General features: G+C 42.7%; 2 protein-coding genes across 3 annotated transcripts in view; both read right to left on the reverse strand.

Moving 5' to 3' along the window:
• The window catches only part of LOC110947572 (DDB1- and CUL4-associated factor 1-like), a 31,373-nt gene extending 25,224 nt beyond the window's left edge, over nt 1–6,149 (reverse strand). The window contains 5 exon segments of the mRNA XM_051948539.1: nt 70–183; nt 353–426; nt 976–1,052; nt 1,124–1,302; nt 5,963–6,149. Of these exon segments, the coding sequence (XP_051804499.1) occupies nt 70–183; nt 353–426; nt 976–1,052; nt 1,124–1,302; nt 5,963–5,995 (477 nt within the window). The 5' untranslated portion in view covers nt 5,996–6,149.
• A 1,188-nt stretch (nt 6,150–7,337) lies between these two features.
• LOC110972561 (butyrophilin-like protein 1) lies at nt 7,338–19,152 on the reverse strand. 2 transcript variants are annotated; one of them, XM_051948414.1, is made up of 6 exons: nt 18,874–19,152; nt 15,881–16,225; nt 14,112–14,147; nt 11,494–11,766; nt 11,183–11,347; nt 7,338–10,283 (listed from the first exon to the last, which is right to left on the reverse strand). In XM_051948414.1, exons 1-6 carry the CDS (start codon nt 18,941–18,943, stop codon nt 10,210–10,212), a joined length of 963 nt encoding a protein of 320 aa, XP_051804374.1. In that variant the 5' UTR covers nt 18,944–19,152; the 3' UTR covers nt 7,338–10,209. The 2 variants fall into 2 exon arrangements, with proteins under 2 accessions (XP_051804374.1, XP_051804375.1); XM_051948415.1 differs by lacking the exon at nt 14,112–14,147.
• Nucleotides 19,153–20,188: the final 1,036 nt, after the last annotated feature.

Below are 20,188 nucleotides of genomic sequence, written 5' to 3' on the forward strand. Positions count from 1 at the left end.
GCTGTCATGACGTCCTCCTTCATCCACTGACCCACATCCATCTGTCAGCGTGTTTTTATTTATTCCTACCTTCTCCTGGAAGACGGCGGCCGTCTCCAGACCCGGCATGATGTTCTGCAGCAGCCGACAGGCCGCCGTGTTCAGACTCAGCTCTCTGCTGCTCATGATGTACGAGTCCAGGAGCTGAAAAACACAAAAAAACAACATTAAGGGCTGATTTTATCACACAATCCTTTAGTGTTTACATTTAGAAACACGACTTCTTAGTGTCAGAGTGAGAGCAGGAGTTCAGCTTCAGTTTTCTCCATCGTCCTTCAGACTGCAGCAGGTCAATAAAAGGAGGATTTCTTACGGCGTTGGTGAAGTCGTCGTTCACAAACAGCATCTTCAGCAGCTGTCCGAGCATACAGTCTGGATCAGCACGGCCTGCAGAGAAACATCAGCGAGTGATTCACTGAAACAGGAAGCCCTGCAGCTTCTGGAAGAACTCACAATGATGGAAACCAGAAGAAAAACGCAGCAAAAGGCACAGAAATTCCAGTAAAACTGAAATCAAAACGGGAAAAATGGAGGCTCCACAAGACAAAAACAGGATGCAAGATGACAATAATGAGACAAAAAATGGCACAAACAGGAAGCAAGATGACAAAAAATGAGATGAAAAACGACCAAAACCAGATGAAAAATGACCAAAACCAGATGTAAAAAGACAAAACAAGAAGATGACAAAAACAAGATGCAAAACAAAAATTAGACACAAAATGACCAAGGCAAGATGAAAAACAACCAAACGAGACACAAAATGACAAAAACAAGCCGACAACGAATAAAATAAGACATAAAACGACAAAAACGATACAAAAAATGATAAAAACAAGACACAAAATGACAAAAAGAAGAGACAAAATGACCAAAACGAGCAGTAAAACGAGGAGCCAGCAGGTTCTGGGGGTTCTTCTGGAAGCTTCTGATCACCTGGATGCCGGTCGTCGAACGGATCAGGATCTGCTTTGTGATACTCTGCCGTCTGCTGTTCGATGAGCTCCGATATCCTGCAGAGAGAACACTGTGGTGAGCCTCCACAGAGATGTTCAGAGAGACCTTCAGGTCCCAGCAGACCCACCTGGTGAGCACCGACACCAGCCGCTCCGTGGATCCTCCCTGGGCCTCCTCCCATTCTCCCAGCAGAGCCGTCAGCTCCTTCTTGGCGTCCGCCGAGGCCGACATGGCGGCCGAGACGGCGGCCAGCAGCGCCGACAGCGAGGCCGGAGACGGATCGGGGTTCTGGGACGACACGGAGGCCTGGAAGACAGTTTAGATCAGAGGTGTTCAACATGAGGCCCGTGGGCCAAAAGTGGTCCTCCAGAGGGTCCAACATGAGGCCCGTGGGCCAAAAGTGGTCCTCCAGAGGGTCCACCATGAGGCCCGTGGACCAAAAGCGGTCCTCCAGAGGGTTCAACATGAGGCCCGTGGTCCAAAAGTGGTCCTCCAGAGGGTCCAACATGAGGCCCGTGGACCAAAAGTGGTCCTCCAGAGGGTCCAACATGAGGCCCGTGGACCAAAAGAGGTCCTCCAGAGGGTCCAACATGAGGCCCGTGGGCCAAAAGTGGTCCTCCAGAGGGTCCAACATGAGGCCCGTGGGCCAAAAGTGGTCCTCCAGAGGGTCCACCATGAGGCCCATGGTCCAAAAGCGGTCCTCCAGAGGGTCCAACATGAGGCCCGTGGTCCTAAAGCGGTCCTCCAGAGGGTCCAACATGAGGCCCGTGGACCAAAAGTGGTCCTCCAGAGGGTCCAACATGAGGCCCGTGGACCAAAAGTGGTCCTCCAGAGGGTCCAACATGAGGCCCGTGGACCAAAAGTGGTCCTCCAGAGGGTCCAACATGAGGCCCGTGGACCAAAAGTGGTCCTCCAGAGGGTCCAACATGAGGCCCGTGGGCCAAAAGTGGTCCTCCAGAGGGTCCACCATGAGGCCCGTGGACCAAAAGCGGTCCTCCAGAGGGTCCAACATGAGGCCCGTGGTCCTAAAGTGGTCCTCCAGAGGGTCCAACATGAGGCCCGTGGACCAAAAGTGGTCCTCCAGAGGGTCCAACATGAGGCCCGTGGACCAAAAGAGGTCCTCCAGAGGGTCCAACATGAGGCCCGTGGGCCAAAAGTGGTCCTCCAGAGGGTCCAACATGAGGCCCGTGGGCCAAAAGTGGTCCTCCAGAGGGTCCACCATGAGGCCCGTGGGCCAAAAGTGGTCCTCCAGAGGGTCCAACATGAGGCCCGTGGGCCAAAAGTGGTCCTCCAGAGGGTCCACCATGAGGCCCATGGTCCAAAAGCGGTCCTCCAGAGGGTCCAACATGAGGCCCGTGGTCCTAAAGTGGTCCTCCAGAGGGTCCAACATGAGGCCCGTGGACCAAAAGTGGTCCTCCAGAGGGTCCAACATGAGGCCCGTGGGCCAAAAGTGGTCCTCCAGAGGGTCCAACATGAGGCCCGTGGGCCAAAAGTGGTCCTCCAGAGGGTCCACCATGAGGCCCATGGTCCAAAAGCGGTCCTCCAGAGGGTCCAACATGAGGCCCGTGGTCCTAAAGTGGTCCTCCAGAGGGTCCAACATGAGGCCCGTGGACCAAAAGTGGTCCTCCAGAGGGTCCAACATGAGGCCCGTGGACCAAAAGTGGTCCTCCAGAGGGTCCAACATGAGGCCCGTGGACCAAAAGTGGTCCTCCAGAGGGTCCAACATGAGGCCCGTGGGCCAAAAGTGGTCCTCCAGAGGGTCCACCATGAGGCCCGTGGACCAAAAGCGGTCCTCCAGAGGGTCCAACATGAGGCCCGTGGTCCTAAAGTGGTCCTCCAGAGGGTCCAACATGAGGCTCGTGGACCAAAAGTGGTCCTCCAGAGGGTCCAACATGAGGCCCGTGGACCAAAAGTGGTCCTCCAGAGGGTCCACCATGAGGCCCATGGTCCAAAAGCGGTCCTCCAGAGGGTCCAACATGAGGCCCGTGGTCCAAAAGTGGTCCTCCAGAGGGTCCAACATGAGGCCCGTGGTCCAAAAGTGGTCCTCCAGAGGGTCCAACATGAGGCCCGTGGACCAAAAGTGGTCCTCCAGAGGGTCCAACATGAGGCCCGTGGGCCAAAAGTGGTCCTCCAGAGGGTCCAATCCGGCCCTCAGAGTGTAAAAATTACAGAGAAGACATGAACTGCAGATTGTAAAATAGTAAAAGTATAAATTTAAAATCATTTCTAGACCATGACATGTTTGGATCAGAAAGTAAAATACTAGATTGTTCATTGTTCTTTTGCGTCTCATTTTTGTAATATTTTGTTGATTTTTCAGTTTGATTTTTGTCGTTTTTCTCATGTTTTTGTCGTTCCGTTTCCTTTCAGTCATTTTGCATCTTGCTTTGGTCATTTTATGCCTTTTTCTTGTTGGTTTACGTCTAGTTTCAGTAATTTTGTGTCTCATTTTGGTAGTTTTGCTTGTTTATGTCTGTCATTTTAGTCGTTTTGTGTCTAATTATTGTCATTTTGCATCTGGTTTTGGTCATTTTACATCACGTTCTTTTCGTTTTTGCAATGTTTTGTCCGTTTTTTAGTCTGACTTTTGTGGTTTGTCTCATGCTTTTGTCCTTTTGCGACTCGTTTTAATAATTTTTCTTCTCATTTTTGTTGTTTTGTGTCTCGTTTTTGTCATTTTGTGTTTTCTTTTGTCTTGCTTACGTAGTTTGACTATTTTTTGTCGTTCCGTTTCATTTTTAATCATTTTGTCTCGTTTTTATAATTTTTTTCTTGTTTTTGTTCACTTGTTGCATTGTTTTGTGTCATCTGTCTCATCTGTTGTCATTTTATTTCTTGATTTTGTGCCTTATTTTTGTAATATTTTGTCTTGTTTTTGTTGTTTTGTTTCTTTTTTGTCTCATTTGTGTGATTTGTTGTCCATTTTTTTTGCTTTTTTGTTTTGTTTTTCGTGTCGTTGGTCTCATTTTCGTGGTCATTTATCGTTACTATGCTGTGGTTTTACTGGTTTTACTGGTTCTACTGGTCTGGTCCACTTTGGATCAGACTGGGCTGAATGTGGAACCTGGACCAGACTGAGCTGGACTCTCCTGGTTTGGATGGACCTGAGGAGCTGTTAGTTTAACGGTTCCTGTTGGTAAAACATCTGTCTGGGTTTCTCTGTAGAACCCAACTAAAACTCTGCAGAACGTCTGAACGTCGTCTTCAAGAAAGAACAAGTTGTGTGAAGAACTTTGAACAGACAAAGAGGGACGTTAAAAATCTATGAAATGTTGATTTATTTACATTTATTTCATGTTTCTTTTCCCATTAATACATTTGTCTCATCATTTAATACGACATCAATAAGCAGCAGAGATTAAACAGACGAAGGATTTTCATTCAGAATTTTTCAGACAGATTTTATTGGAAAACATTCAGAAACCAACTTTACTGTCCACAGAAATAAAACTTACTCCTCTGTTCTGTGAAATTAACGACCCGCTGATTAATGATGAGGATTAATTCATCAACAAGTATTTGGATTATCCATTAATTAGTTTAAATGTTTACTTATGTATTTAGGTGCGCTACGGCTTTTTAAAAAATCTTTCTTTATCAAAAATACTTTCATAAATTAGAGTAAATAAGTATTTTTACAAAAAAAAATTAGTTTTTCCATTTTTAAACGTGTGCTTTATATTAAGGTAAATGAAATCCTGTTCAATAATATTTATTTAGGACCACGACTATTTTTGTCCACAGCAGAAACATTAAATCAATGAGTAGATTAAGCAAGAACATAAAAATACATATTAAGGTAAATTCAATCATTTTCAATAATATTTTTGTCATAAAAAACTATTTTTTATTTCTACCAAAAAAATACTTCCTATCAATGAAGGAAAATGAAATAAAGTTAAATTAGATTCATTAAGGTCCATTATTACTTTCTTTCTTTTATTTCTCAGCAGGTTTTTTTTCTAGCCTTTTTCTTGCTTTTTTAATATTTATTTATGTGTTTAAACTTCTGTCCAGGGTGTCTCCTGCCTTCAGTCAGCTGGGATAGACTCCAGCACCCCCCATGACCCTAGAGAGGATGAAGCGGTGGAATGGATGGATGGATGGATGGATGGATGGATGGATGGATGGATGGATGGAAGTTTAAACTTGCATTTTGTTTTTAAATATATTTTACAGAAACCGATTCTCTAAATTCAACATAAAACGTCTGTTTACTGGGAAACTTCTGTCATCTAATGAAGGTTTTCTGCTTTATTTCCTCTTTTATGACAGAAAACTGACTTCAGCAGTGATTAATTCATCAAAACATTCATAATTAACTCGTTTATCAGTAAAATTTGATTATTTATTCTCATCAAACTGAGTATTATTTTGTGATCTCGGCCTTTAGGAAACACTGATCTTTAATTTTCTCCTTTATCTTTTATTTATTGATTAATCTATCAGCTGATTGATTGATCGATTCCAGCGGATGTTTACAGCAGAATTAAAAGAAATACTTTTAGGATTTATTATTTTTATACGTCAGTATTTCACTGTGTTCTTTGACTCCATTAAGTTACTTTCGGTGTAAACAAACTACAGTCCGTTTCTCTCTGGTAACTTCCCGTTACTTTACCCGTTAAACTCACCGGTGGCTGAATGCGGGAGGACCGACGCAGCGGCATGTTAGTGACCGGCTCCCCGGAGCTCTGAGCCCCACAGGTGTCCTCTGCGGTGCCCGGGAAGCTCCGGAGCCGCTCAGAGGACACCGACTACCGGAGGGGGAGCTCAGCTAGCAGCCTAACCGGCTAACAGCGGCACCTGTCGGTCCACCGGCATTTTACCGAACTTTACCCGCCGCTCCTGCTTCATTTCACGGGGAGCTGGGGTCGCTCGGAGCCCCCGACCGCCGCTCGGAGCTCCGTCGGGCGGAAGGCGGCGTGTTGACGCCTCATGTCAGCTAACTGCTACCGGGACTCACCTGGAGCTCCGCTTCCCGCGCTGCGCCGCTCATTTCCTGTCAGCAGCTCCGAGGAAAAGTCACCAATCAGCGGAGAAGTCTCAGAAGAAACATCGTTAACGGGAACCGGAGAAAAAACTTTCACGTTTTCAAACTTCTCCCGGCGACCGCAGACTGCGTCACCACGCGTCGACGTCCGATGACGTCACAGGGCGCACACACGGCCTCATAGGAGTTGTAGTTCAAAATGAAAAAAGGTTTTTTTTTAGTTTAGCGCACAGACAGGATGTAAATAAATAAACAGTCTATGGTTTAGACCAGGGGTGTCCAACATGAGGCCCGTGGTCCAAAAGTGGTCCTCCAGAGGGTCCAATCCGGCCCTCAAAGTGTAAAAATTACAGAGAAGACATTAACTGCAGATTGTAAATTAGTAAAACTATGAATTTAAAATCATTTCTAGACCATGACAAGTTGTTTGGGTCAGAAAGTAAAATACTAGATTGTTCATTGGTCTTTTGTGTCTCGTTTCTGTAATATTTTGTCTGTTTTTGTTGCTTTTTGTCTGACTTTTCTAGTCTGTCTCATGTTTTTGTTGTTTTGGGTTTCCTTTTCGTCTTACTTTTGTCATTTTGTGTTTTGCTTTATTTGTTGTTTTGTGGGGGTTTTGTCTCACTTATGCTGTTTGGCATTTTTTTTGTCTTATTGCTTCCTTTTTGTCTCTTTTGTATATCACTAAAAACGTTCTTTATTTTTACTATTTCCTACATTGTAGATACATTCTGCAGACAAATACCAGTACTTCTCGTCAAGTATTATTCTTATAAGAGACGTTACTTCATAGTAATCAGTTTTTACTTTCAGTGTAAATTCTTGTTGTTTCCATCAACCATGATCCATTGTTGAAAAGCTATAAAACAGAAAACTGGACACGGGTTTATAGATTTACTTCAGGAGACATTTTCTTCTTCTTTCAGGACGACGGTGCAACAAGCTGGTCTGGTCTCTCTGGAGCTGGTCTCGACTCTCTGGAGCTGGTCTCTCTGGAGCTGGACTTTCTTCTGTTCACACTGAGCCAGAGGAAGCAGCGACTCTTCTTCCAGGTGATGACACTCAGATGAAAACATGAACATGATGTTCTGCTGTAAAAACTAAAGCATTTAGGATTTAAAAACTAATCATGTGTAATAATCTGTCAGGTTTAAATGAGGAAATACAGATCACTTCTAAGTGGTGAAACATAAATCCTACCAATATGAATTTTTATCCATATTATCACTTATGATGCTCAGACATTATGTATATTTCAGTCATATACTGGTATTTAGTGTCTTGGTTCTGATACCTCACACTGCTGGATTAAATCCTTCCTGTGAACAGACGACAGAACAAGATGAAGTTTCTTCAGAGGAACTTTATTGTGGCTCTTTAACAAACAGCGCATTATAGATTCAAAAAAATAAATACATTTGGTAAAAAGTCCCTCTGTAGGCCAACAATGACTGACTGGTTTACTTCCAAACATGGTAGACAAAATACTTTTCCTTTTATAAACTCCAGAATATCAGAAAGAATCTCTACTGGCTTTTCTGGACCAAACCTGATTCTGACTGTCAGAGTGTAGCTCCGCTGAGAGCTCCCACATAACATAAGAAGATTTTCACCGAACCAGAAAAACACGGAGACTGTAACTTTACTTGCAAGGGTAACACAGCACAGTGTAACAAGTTAGAGCGAGCTACAAAGACTGCTCCCATACAAGGTTTATTTTATACACGAGCAGAAATGAAGACATGGCATAAGATAAGAAATAGCTCGAGTTACACAAGGGGGTGTGCTAAGCTGAAAGAGTGGAAATATACTGAGAGAGACAGAGAGAGAGAGATGTGCAGGTAGGAGTGAGTGAGTGGTATTCTATAAAAATAGTCATATAAAACACTATGCACACACAGTTAATGCTCTAAGGCTCGATTATGATAAATGTATTTACAAATTCAACTCTAACACTGGCTTTATTTATATTTAAAGGATGTTTTTCTGTCTCCTTAGGGCAGCTCTGGGGGTTCTTATGGGTTCTGTAAAGCATCTCTAGACAATCTGAATTGTAACTGGAGCTATATAAATAAAACTGAATATTCTGTCAGAATTCTATAGAAAAACAACCCCAGTTAATAAAAGGCATTTCACATAGAAAAAGGCATTGTCTGATACAATCATTTACATTATACATTAGATTAAAAAAAACACATTGAAAAAAGAACAACATAAAATAAACGCTGCTACCCTTCTTTTCTTGATATCATTAAGGATGAAATGAGCCATGATTAAAGCTGCCAGCAGAGTTGTTCAGTTGGAAAACCGTCCACCAGGTGGCGCTATGGTCATGAATGCATTTCAGTCTACAGATTTAAAGGCAGGACTCTGATCTGACATTCAGAAAACTTTACTTGTGCCCAGGGGACAATTAAAAAGCACGTAGAGCAGTCAGTGCAGCAATGACATAAGAGATAGAGATAGTAAATGTAAGTGCAACGCTATAAGTGCAAACAATAATAAGAATGAAAATTAAAACGAGAGAAATAAGACAAAAAAGCACAGCTTAATAACCTGACATGTAGAGTTTGAGGCCTCTACTTTCCAGTTACACAGCATTTCCTGTTTCATGGTGAACTGTCAAAATTCTACCATCTCCACACCGTCAGACTGTTGTTTTTGGTAACTTTTGATCAGCCATGTCTGCTGTACATCCTGGAACAATGTCAGCTCTGCTGGGGTTACTGTGTTTCAGTTTATAGCTTTAGAAAACGTGTTAAAAAGACTTAAAATCATCCAAAATATGTCGCATAATTCAAAATGTCTGGCATCCTGTTGGGTTTGGGCGTCCTGACCAGTTCCACATGAGCACCAAACTTCATAGCTGCATGTGACACGTCCACCAACTCTAAAAGCCATATAAAGGTTATTTCTAAAACAGTTATCAGTCTCACAGATTCATTTCATTTCACAGATCCATAAAAATATATTCTACAATATTTACAGTAATGCTGAGCTGAGAAAGGAGCTTCAAACATCTGGAACTGTGCCTGCAGCTCCACAGACCAGAGGTTTCCTTCTGTTCTTCAACATTTACAGCGCAGCTCGTCTCCATCTCATTAAGTTAAACCAAAACTTCTTTGGGTTTTACAGCTCAGATCTCCTGCTGCTGTTTTAAGGCTTCATGTGTTTAATCTGCTGCTGTAACAGGACATTGAAGAAACATCAGCAGAATACAGGCTGCTAGTGATGCTCATAACTCACTGCTCCTCTACATCAACAGCCACAGAGTCACACATCCAGGTTCCTGGGAGTCCAGATCTCTGATGTCCTCTCCTGGACAGACAACATCACGGCTGTCCTCAGAGAGAACCACCTGGACAGGAAGCTGCTGCTGGCCTTCCACCACTCATCCATAGAGAACCTGCTGTTTAACCTGAGGCAGACAGAGAGGCTGTCCTCTCCTCCCTCATAGACGTCTACTCCTCCTGGTGCCTCAGCAGAGCTCAGAACATCACCAAGGACAGTTCACATCCCGGTTCTCAGCTTTGTGATCTGTTGTTCTCTGGAAGGCGCTACAGATGCATTAAAGCGAGGACAAACAGACTAAAAACAGCTTCTATCTGAGAGCCATCACCACCCTGAACCCTCATGTCACACCCAGACAACGATAGGATGTAGAACATGGAAGAAACATCACCACCTCATTCATACTGCATATGTAAGTAGATTGTTTTGTTCTCTAAGATTTCCTGGAAAGGAGAAGCTCTGCAATCTCCTTATACCCTGTGTTCTATAACGACAATAAAGAATATTCTAATTGAAACAAAAACACCAGAAAACTGAAGTAACAAAGCTTAGAGCTCCACCCACTGACCTGAATAAATGACGTTAAATTGGCAGTTTTCTCACAAACGTAACATAAAAGCCCAGATAAAGAGGTTTCTGTGGCTTTGCTTTGGACCAGGTGAAGAAACTGAACCTGCTCTAGAACAAAGAAGGTTTTTTTTTCTGAGCTTTCAGGACCTTTTAGTGAAACTATCTACGGGTTTTCTTATTGCTCCTGAAGCCTCCACTGCTGCTACACATCAGGAACACTTCAGATGGAATGCAGTTTAGCACCGAATCAGCCCAATAATAAATCAGAATCAGACCTTTTCTGACAGAATTGTGTCGCATCAGAGTTGTGTTCCTAATAAAATGAATGGTGTGTGCTGTACATGCAGACAGCAGACACTTCAAGGACCAGTCTGACCGTTCTGCTTCCCGTTAAGAGGCTGAGCTGAAGGACTCTCTGCTGGCTGATGACGACCTGCAGAAGAGAAAAAACTAAAGTTAGTTTTCTGAAGTCAACTCTTTAAACTGTGCAGAAGAAATCTGTGGAGCTCCAAAAATGGTTTGAATCCTTTATCATCTAACTGGTAGTGATGGAGTCTGAACAAACGTCCTGATCCTGAGAATCTCTGCTTCATTTTTAATGTGATGGTGAATAAATCACCTCCCTGTAGTGCGGAGCATCATTTACCTCCACTTCAGAATGAGTTACAGCTGAAACCACACAGTTACACACATGAGCTAACAGATGGAGGTAAAATAACGTTAATGAGTGGAGGCTGTGAACAGAGACCACATCCTCCACAAAGCTTCACATGTTCAGTCTGTAGTTTGCTGCTCAGACGTTGTTTTGTAAACAGACAGCAGAAGGCAGGACAAAGCTGACTGAACCATCAGTGGATTCTAAACATCCTCCATCACACTGAATGCTGCAGAAAACATGAGCTGAGCTGAAGCTTTCTGCCGTCTGAGGCAGGATCAGAACGGAAACCAGAGAAATAAAGATATGAAGGTAAAGGCATGATGTGACACATCCAGTACTCTAAATACACAACAGACAGTAAAAGTAAAGTAGGTTCTGCTGCCGCTAGCCTTCATCAGCAGGAACAGTCATCATCTACGTCTTCAAGGTTTGGTTTCTAACCAACAGTTTAATGAGGAGATAAACATCAATCTGACGTCTGTGAACTCATCTGATTAGCCTAGCATTAGCATGACGACCTGTTAGACTGTTTTTAGACCAAACTGGACACGTTGTAGGTTTTAACCACATCAACCTCCTCATCCTCACTGAAGGACTCTGGACAGGAAACGGTTCAACAACAGGTCATGTTGGTGTCTGTACATGTTTACGTTCATGTAAATATGTGGACTTACCTTTGTTAAAGCTGACTGTCATGCGGTTTGTTGCCACAAGTAAAGCTTGGCCCACAGCAAGAAGGAAAGCTCCAATTAAAGCTCCAATAAAAAAAATTCCCAAAATCGTTCCGCTTGAGCACGATCCAGGCTCCACTTCTCTGGACGTTTTCTGGAACATTTTCTCTGAAAGACATCCAGAAACCTGCAGTTGGTCTCAGAATGTAAGTGTACAGCTACAGCAGACTGGTAACAGAAACCAGAGTGTTCATGCTCCTAGAATCTGAGACAAACCAACACAAAAACATTCCACATCCACTACAGGCTCTCACCAGGAACGGTGATGTTGCGTTTGATCTGATGGAGGAAGTTCTCCTGCTTCACCACGCAGTAGAAGGTGTTGGTGGAGTTCACTGTAGTCTGGAGGGTGACGTCAAAGAGACGTCCTGTTTGGGAAACCTCTGGATGCTCAGCAGGAAGAACGACTCCATCACTGTCCAACCACTGAAGCTCTGGCTTTGGAGAAGCACCTTCAACCTCACATTTCAGCCGAACACCGGAGTCTAAGACGCCACAAATGGAGACGTACGGCTTGTGAGCTACACCTGAGAAGACGTGAAGAAGAAGACAGGACAACACACCTGTTAACCAGGACTTATTCCAGATTGTAGTCATCATAAATCTCTAAAATTCTGTCGGTGCGTCTGACACTGTGGTCTGCACTACAAAGGTCTTTTTTCTTTTCACCCTCTACACTGAGACCTTTCCCATCACACCACAAACTGCCATCTTCAGAAGTTCTCTGATGACTTCTCAGAGGAGTAATACAGAGAACTCAACCAGGACTTTGTGGACTGGTTCCTGCTGAACTACCTCCAGATCAACGCAGTGAAAACCAAGGAACTGGTTTTGGGTTTTAAGAGGAACAGACCAGAGAACATCCAGGGAACATCCAGAGAACAAACATTGAGGTTGTGGACTCTTACAGGTGACTGAATGTTCACTTAAACAATAAACCGGACTGGACTACTAACACCAACACTCTCTACAAGGAAGGTCAGAGCAGACTCCACTGCTCAGGAAATCTGATCTGGATTCAGGTAGAAACTGTCACAGCCTGATGCTGCTGGTTTAGAGATGAGCAGCTCTAAAGCTGGATGTGAGCTGCAGGTTATCACCTTAAACTACAGATCAGGAGGAATCAGCTCACAGTGCTGTCACTCACTTAAACATGTGTTCCGGCTCTGAGGATTCTTCACCGACTTCATCTGAATAAATACAGCCATGGTTGAGTCAGAAACAGCCTGACAGGGTTGTACCAACATCACATTAACCCCCCCATGATCACTGCAACCAAACCTATCAACGGCATGATCAGAATCTTTATCAAACCAGTGGGAGAGCTGCACTAAAAGAGAAACATCTGCTCACATCTGTGCGTGTTCTGGATCAGCTGACAACAAATTAGTAAAACTACAAAAAATCTTTTCTTTTCAAATGTTTAGGTCTCCACTAATATTCACTCAGTTCCAACCAGATGTGTGTTGGTGAGAGGCTGGAAGCCCCTCTGAACATCAGAGAGCAACAAGCACAACAAGAAGACAGTAGAGCCACAGAGACCAGGAAGTAGGCCAGCCACTCAAAGAACCAGGATAAGGAGCTACACCCTCCAAGACCTGGACTCCATCCTGCAGAGACCAGCAGACAGCGGGGGGGCCTGACCCACCTGTCAGACCGGTCACATGATTAAAACAACACGTCATCACATGACGCTGACGAAGACCACAGACACAGTCCAAACATGTCAGCAAAGTCATCCTCACTAACTTTGTCAGGAATAAAGAATCTAATATTTGTAAAGAAGATAAAAAGCTTCAGATATTTCCTCCATGCAGCCTGGGAACCGTGAGGTTCCAGAAACTCAGTGAAGGCCTCTACACACTGTGTGATGTTCAGCCGTCCTACACCAAAGATACCAACGGTGACAGAACGGTGGAGATATCTTTGGTCTGGGCTCTAACTCGGCGGTCCTACGTCTCACTGTGAGACAGGTTCTAGGGTGGCTGTTGTCATGGTGACCAAAGACAAGCTGCCTGGGCGCCCGTGTAGCTCAACAGGTTAAGCAGGTGAACCATGTAAAGGGGCTGGTCCAGACGCAGCAGCCCGGGTTTGATTCCCGCTTGTGGCCCTTTGCTGCCTGTCTTCCCCCCCACTCTTCTCCCCCGTTTCCTGTCTGCCTTCACTACAACTATCCAAATAAAGCCGAAAATGGAAAAAAAACTAAATATTAAAAAAAAAGACAAGGTGCCATAAAATTCTGCAGCTGGACCTACTTCAACTAACCAATAGAAATGCAGAATGAAATGATGGACTGATCAGCGCCTCACTGCAGCTAAACCCAGAGAGATGATTTGTGAAGACAAAACGCATCAAAAAAGGGGGGGGGGTGCTTGTGGCTGAGGAGACGGCCGAATATTCAGATCCGTTCGTCTGGTCTCCTGGGTCCAAATTCTGCCTTCGTTTTGTCTTCAGTTAAACTGAAGAATTCCCAAACAGCGGAGGTCTTCAGCATCTTGTGTTTATACAACGAAGTGAAGCGTGACGTCAGAGTCGGCAGCAACCCGGACATTCAGGTGGTAAGAAACACGAATGGATGAGCCGAGATGAGCCAAAGTGGGCCGAAGGCGAAGGGAAGAGATGAGCTTCAAATATTTTTGTCTGGGGGGAGGAGGGGGTGATCACATCGACATACGTGTGTATGTTTATGTGATCACACGACGGGATGAGCCGATGTGGGCCGAAGGAGGAGGGAAGGAGGGGGGGGTGTGTGAATATTCGGATACCAAAATTAATATCCGGATACCGCTGTAGAGAACGAATATTCGGATATTCGGTTCCAGCCCTAATAGATTGATAAAATCACACAGAGTGTAGAGGTCTTAACACTCACCGGGGATTTTTCCAGACCGGTCCCTAAAGGTCGGCACTGCAAAGGAAAACATGAACTGATGAGTGTCAGAAACACCAAGGTTTATGGAGAAAAGTTCTCCAGAAACCTCAGTGGAGCTCTGTGGCAGAAGAACCAACATTTATCTCACTTTAAACAAACAGAATATGTGTTAGTGGCTGGTTATGGATCATTTAGAAAAACACTTAACAGCCCTATACCCTTTAAAACACATTTTATGTAAATACAGTTCAGACTGGAACGTTTAAATAGAAAAATGACATTGGGTTTATATTCAGACGGACATTTATTTACACCGCTGCTCAAAGCTTTGAGCTCACTTACAAATGTCTGTATTTTTCAAAGAAAATCTGTTTTTTTTAATGAAGATAACTTTAACCCTGTAAAGCCGGACCCTTAAAAACAGTCAGAAAATTCTAATATTCTGGAACCGACATGTTTATCACTCCTTTAAACAAAATCAAATCACTGGTTTTTCTCCACATCATTTTGTTTATCATGTATTTTGTATCATATATGACACATTACATGTTTTGGTAACTTGTTGCTCACAGCATTCTGCAGTGAAACTCCACCAGTCTACTGTTAGCACTGACTGATCTGACACACTTCAGAACAGAAAATAATGAAATAAAATTAAAAGACAGAACAGAACCACAAACTTCAGCAAGCTCTGTCTCCATCTAAAGGTAGATTCTCACACTGAACACATGTACTAATCCCATAATATGTCCACAACCTGCTCCATCTCCTCCTCATCTTCCACTAACTGCTCCTTGTTTCCATCCAGTACCTCCTTGATGACATTTCCACTGTACTTTATTTTTCTCTGTTCTTCCTCTAGTCGTTTTGAAATATAAAAATAGGTCAATAAAATACAGTGATTCTGATCTCAGAGGAACTGTTGTTGTAAAAACACTCAGAATGCATTTGAAGATGGCATTTCATTCATTAAGTCATAAAATAGTATGTGTTTGTATTTTACATTATAAAAATGTTACATGACAATTCAGGAAAAAAGCAGGTTATAATCCTGTTGTGTCATGTATGATACAGATATTTTAACATGTTTTAACTGAAATACAAACAATGGATTACTCAGTAAATATGCATTCTTTCAATGCAGAAAATACTTATTTAAAAAATGAGCAACAACTTACATGTTATTTTTACTTCTTGAAAACTAGCAATGATTTTCCTGAAAAACGAGCGGGGACGATTTTATGAAAGAAGACATTTAGAAAAGGGTCAAAACACGACTTCAGCTGCCAGTAGTGGAACGATAATCCACATGTGGGCAGAAAACATGGATCAGGTACTGATACAAGGTTTGTAAGGAAACTACTGATCATGTTGATGAGACAGAAGACTGAGAAACTCATGGAATATGTCTGATACAAACGGCTTTACAGGGCTAAATGAATGATAAATCCAGTGTAGACATAGTTAGTGTGGTAAACAGCTGATTTTTAATGGAATACCTCCATAGGGGTACAGAGGAACATCTCCTGTGTTCTAATGCTACATGCTGTTAGCTCATGGTGCTGAAAGGCTCACTGACAGAATTAAATTTCTGATTTAGATTTAAGCTCTTTTCTAAGCTGCTACAGACATAAATCCCTACAAATGAAGACATGAAACAGGCTGTAAATTCCTCTATAATCACCTGCGTGGTCAGAATCAGACTGCCATCATCTACAAACAGCTTTTATCAGAGAATTTACAGTTTTAGGAGTCGATGGTTCACTCACCAACGACGAGCCTCATGCTGACTCTTTGGTCCTGAAGGAAAGGAAAGATGCAGGTGTAGAGTCCTGTGTCCTCTATCTGTGTGTTTCTGATGAGGATTGAGGCGTTGCCATTGATCAGCTGGTCTGGAAAATGTGACACTCGTCCTTTAAACTGTTGATCTTGACCATCAAGCGTGTTGCCGTCGTAGTCCCCGTCACGATACATGAAGACTTCCTTTTTATGGTCCGCCGTCTCGTTCATCCTCCAGTTCCAGTCAAACACCTCCTTATGGAGGTTCTTCAGAGGGTTTGGTGAACATGTTAAGACGGCGTCGCTTCCCTCCATAACAGTCACCGTTGGGACATCTGGAGGACAAATAATAACCAGCATTTTAATCAGTTACTGAGAAGCTCCAGTTTACTACTACGCTGTTTACAGTCACAGTTATAGTGACTGTTTATGCTTTTAAAATACACTGAAGCACATATAAGATGCTGATGGAGTGATCATTTAAGGATCAGTGTGTCAATATCTGCAGTAATCTGTTCATCACACACCGTCTACCTCACATAGACGTCACAGCACATACACACGTGGACAAAATTGTTGGTACCCCTCAGTTAAAGAAGGAAAAACCCACAATTCTCACTGAAATCACTTGAAACTCACAAAAGTAACAATAAATAAAAATTTATTGAAAATTAAATAATCAAAATCAGCCATTACTTTTGAATTGTTGATTAACATAATTATTTAAAAAAACAAACTAATGAAACAGGCCTGGACAAAAATGATGGTACCTCTATAAAAGATTGAAAACTATTTGACCAGAGTGACATGATTAACTCAGGTGTGTCATTTAATTGACATCACAGGTGTTTCCAAACTCATAATCAGTCAGTCTGCCTATTTAAAGGGAGACAAGTAGTCACCCTGCTGTTTGGTGAAAAGGTGTGTACCACACTGAACATGGACAACAGAAAGCGAAGGAGAGAATTGTCCCAGGACATCCGAAAAAAAATGATAGACAAACATCTTAAAGGTAAAGGCTATAAGACCATCTCTAAACAGCTTGAAGTTCCTGTGACAACAGTGGCTCATATTATTCAGAAGTTCAAGACCCACGGGACAGTAGCCAACCTCCCTGGACGTGGCCGCAAGAGGAAAATTGATGACAAATTGAAGAGACGGATCGTTGGAATTGTATCCAAAGAGCCCAGAGCAACCTCCAAAGAAATTAAAGGTGAACTCCAAGGCCAAGGTACATCAGTGTCAGATCGCACCATTCGTCGTTGTTTGAGCCAAAGTGGACTTCATGGGAGACGACCAAGGAGGACACCACTGCTGAAAAAAACTCATAAAAAAGCCAGACTGGAATTTGCAAAAATGCATGTTGACAAGCCACAAAGCTTCTGGGAGAATGTCCTTTGGACAGATGAGACCAAACTGGAGCTTTTTGGTAAGGCACATCAACTCTATGTTCATAGACTCAAAAAGCAAGCATACGAAGAAAAGAACACTGTCCCTACGGTGAAACATGGAGGAGGCTCAGTAATGTTTTGGGGCTGCTTTGCTGCATCTGGCACAGGGTGTCTTGAAAGTGTGCAAGGTACGATGAAATCTGAAGACTATCAAGGCATTCTGGAGAGAAATGTGCTGCCTAGTGTCAGAAAGCTTGGTCTCAGTCGCAGGTCATGGGTCTTCCAACATGACAACCATCCAAAACACACAGCCAAAAACACCCAAGAATGGCTGAGAGAAAAGCGTTGGACTATTCTAAAGTGGCCTTCTATGAGCCCAGATCTGAATCCCATTGAACATATGTGGAAGGAGCTGAAACATGCCATTTGGAGAAGACACCCATCAAACCTGAGACAACTGGAGCCGTTTGCTCATGAGGAGTGGGCCAAAATACCTGTTGACAGCTGCAGAACGCTCATTGACAAATACAGAAATCGTTTAATTGCAGTGATTGCCTCAAAAGGTTGTGCAACAAAATATTAAGTTATGGGTACCATCATTTTTGTCCAGCCCTATTTCATTAGTTTGTTTTTTTAAATAATTATGTTAATCAACAATTCAAAAGTGATGGCTGATTTTGATTATTTAATTTTCAATAAATTTTTATTTATTGTTACTTTTGTGAGTTTCAAGTGATTTCAGTGAGAATTGTGGGTTTTTCCTTCTTTAACTGAGGGGTACCAACAATTTTGTCCACGTGTGTATTTCCTCCTTTGTTTTGATAAATCACTGGAGACGTTGAACAGAAGAAAAGGAGAAGAACCCTCCATCTGTTTGGTTCTGAGCACAAATCTGTCTCTACTGACATGAAAATAGAGCAACAACCAAAAAAGACATGCTTCAATTTCAGCACAAGTGTTCAAGCTAGCTCAGTTAGTGGTGATAAAAAACAGAGATTTTAAATAAGAACTCATTTGAAGCGGTCCATGTCCTGTACCTTACACTGCCTGTCCATCTTCTACATCCAAACACGAACTGAACGAAGCAAAACTCCCTCTGTGACCTGTTCACCTTCTCTCATAGCATCACTGACAGCTGCTCAGAAATCTCCAAAACGCACATCAGTGTGAAAAACACGACAAAGCAAATATTAAAAGCTTCCGGACAAACCTGACAGCTAGCTTTTAGCTACACGGTTAAAGACCCCACACAACCAGAATAAAAAGCTGCTCAAACAATCCAAACCTTCGGTCACACTTCCAGTGAAACCTGGTGTAACACAGCAGAAGATCACTACAGTAAATCTCCTTTTATCTGCCTTTAACGTTCAGGACATGTGAGAGAGGAAAGCTGCACAAAATACGTCAGCTAGCTTCGCTTCAGCATGCTAGCTAACTTAGCTACCAGCTAGCTGGGTCAGCCAGCTTCATTTTAGCATGCTAGCTAACTTAGCTACCAGCTAGCTGGGTCGTAAATCCAACTAGTAACGACAGCTAACCAAGTATTTTTATTCAATATTGTGGTTAAAGCAATGGTTAAGGTTTAAACTTACCAGGTTTGAGTTCAGGTGCAGTCAGACACACGAATATCAGGGAAGCTAACGAGCTAACTAGCAGCAGCATTCTACGGGACTAACTAGTGACTTTTAGACAGAATCAAAAACAGATCTGACGGTAATTTGTTCTGAAATGTCCAGGAGAACGCAGACAGCTTTGGGAAAGTTGTACACTATGATGAAAACAGATGATTAACCAGAACTTAAGTGTAACTAACTGGAGAACTGACACACAACAACAGTACACACCAACGGAGGGGGGAGGAGTAGTAAACAGCGGCCGAGAAGGAAACTACGCATGTGAACATCGGACGGCCGGCGGGCGGTCCAATCATAGATGGAGAAGTCCACTGATGGATCTGTGCAGAGCCACTCAGTGGTCTGGAGCAGTGATGTCGGTAACGCGTTACTACTTAGTAACGCGTTACTACTTAGTAACTAACTTACTACTAACCTGACCCCTTTTGTCAGTCACTAGTAATCTAACGCGTTACTATTTCCAAATCAGTAACCAGATTAAAGTTACATATATCCAAGTCACTGTGAGTTACTATTTTGCCATTTTCCTTAGTGAAAATTATTCTTTTTGCTTTCGGGGAGTGACATCACGTACGCGACAAGTCACGTTTTCAGCATGAGGACAGCTCCTAAAAGTAAAGGAGGCATGGAGGTTCTAAGTTTTGAAATGTTGAACAACACCTTCAAAGTGCAGTGGTTAGCAAACCTGATCAAAGAGAGAGACAGTATTTGGAATATTTTTCTTAAATCTGTATTTAATGATGTTGGTGGAATCCATTTTTTATTGAAATGTAACTACAAAATAGAAAAACTACCGGTTAAATTGTCAAATTTTCATAAAAAGCTTTACTTGCCTGGAAAATGATCTATAAGCAGCTTCTCTCCAACTAATCTCTACATTTGGAACAATGAAAATATTCTCTATAAAAATAAGTCGTTATTTTACAGGAAGTGGTTTGATCAGGGGATCGTTTATGTTAAACAGCTTGTTAATGGTGAAGGACAATTACTTTCATACCAAGAATTGTTGAATAAATTTCAGTTACCAGTCCCACCAAAAGAATACACAGTAGTGTTGGATGCTGTACCAGGGGGTGTGCTGCAGCTTATTAGAAGCGTAGGAACTGATGGTTTTAATTTTCCTACTGCTGGATCCTTTAATAGCCAGATCTTTGTAGGAGAAATTGATATAGCAAAGAAGAAATGCCCAAACAAATATATTAGAAACTGTTTTCAAACCACAACCTTACCTTTAGGACAATCACTCTGGAACTCATTTTATGGAAGAATTAAT

The sequence above is a fragment of the Acanthochromis polyacanthus genome, chromosome 5, assembly GCF_021347895.1.
Source record: "Acanthochromis polyacanthus isolate Apoly-LR-REF ecotype Palm Island chromosome 5, KAUST_Apoly_ChrSc, whole genome shotgun sequence".
NCBI classification, from domain to species: Eukaryota; Metazoa; Chordata; class Actinopteri; family Pomacentridae; genus Acanthochromis; species Acanthochromis polyacanthus.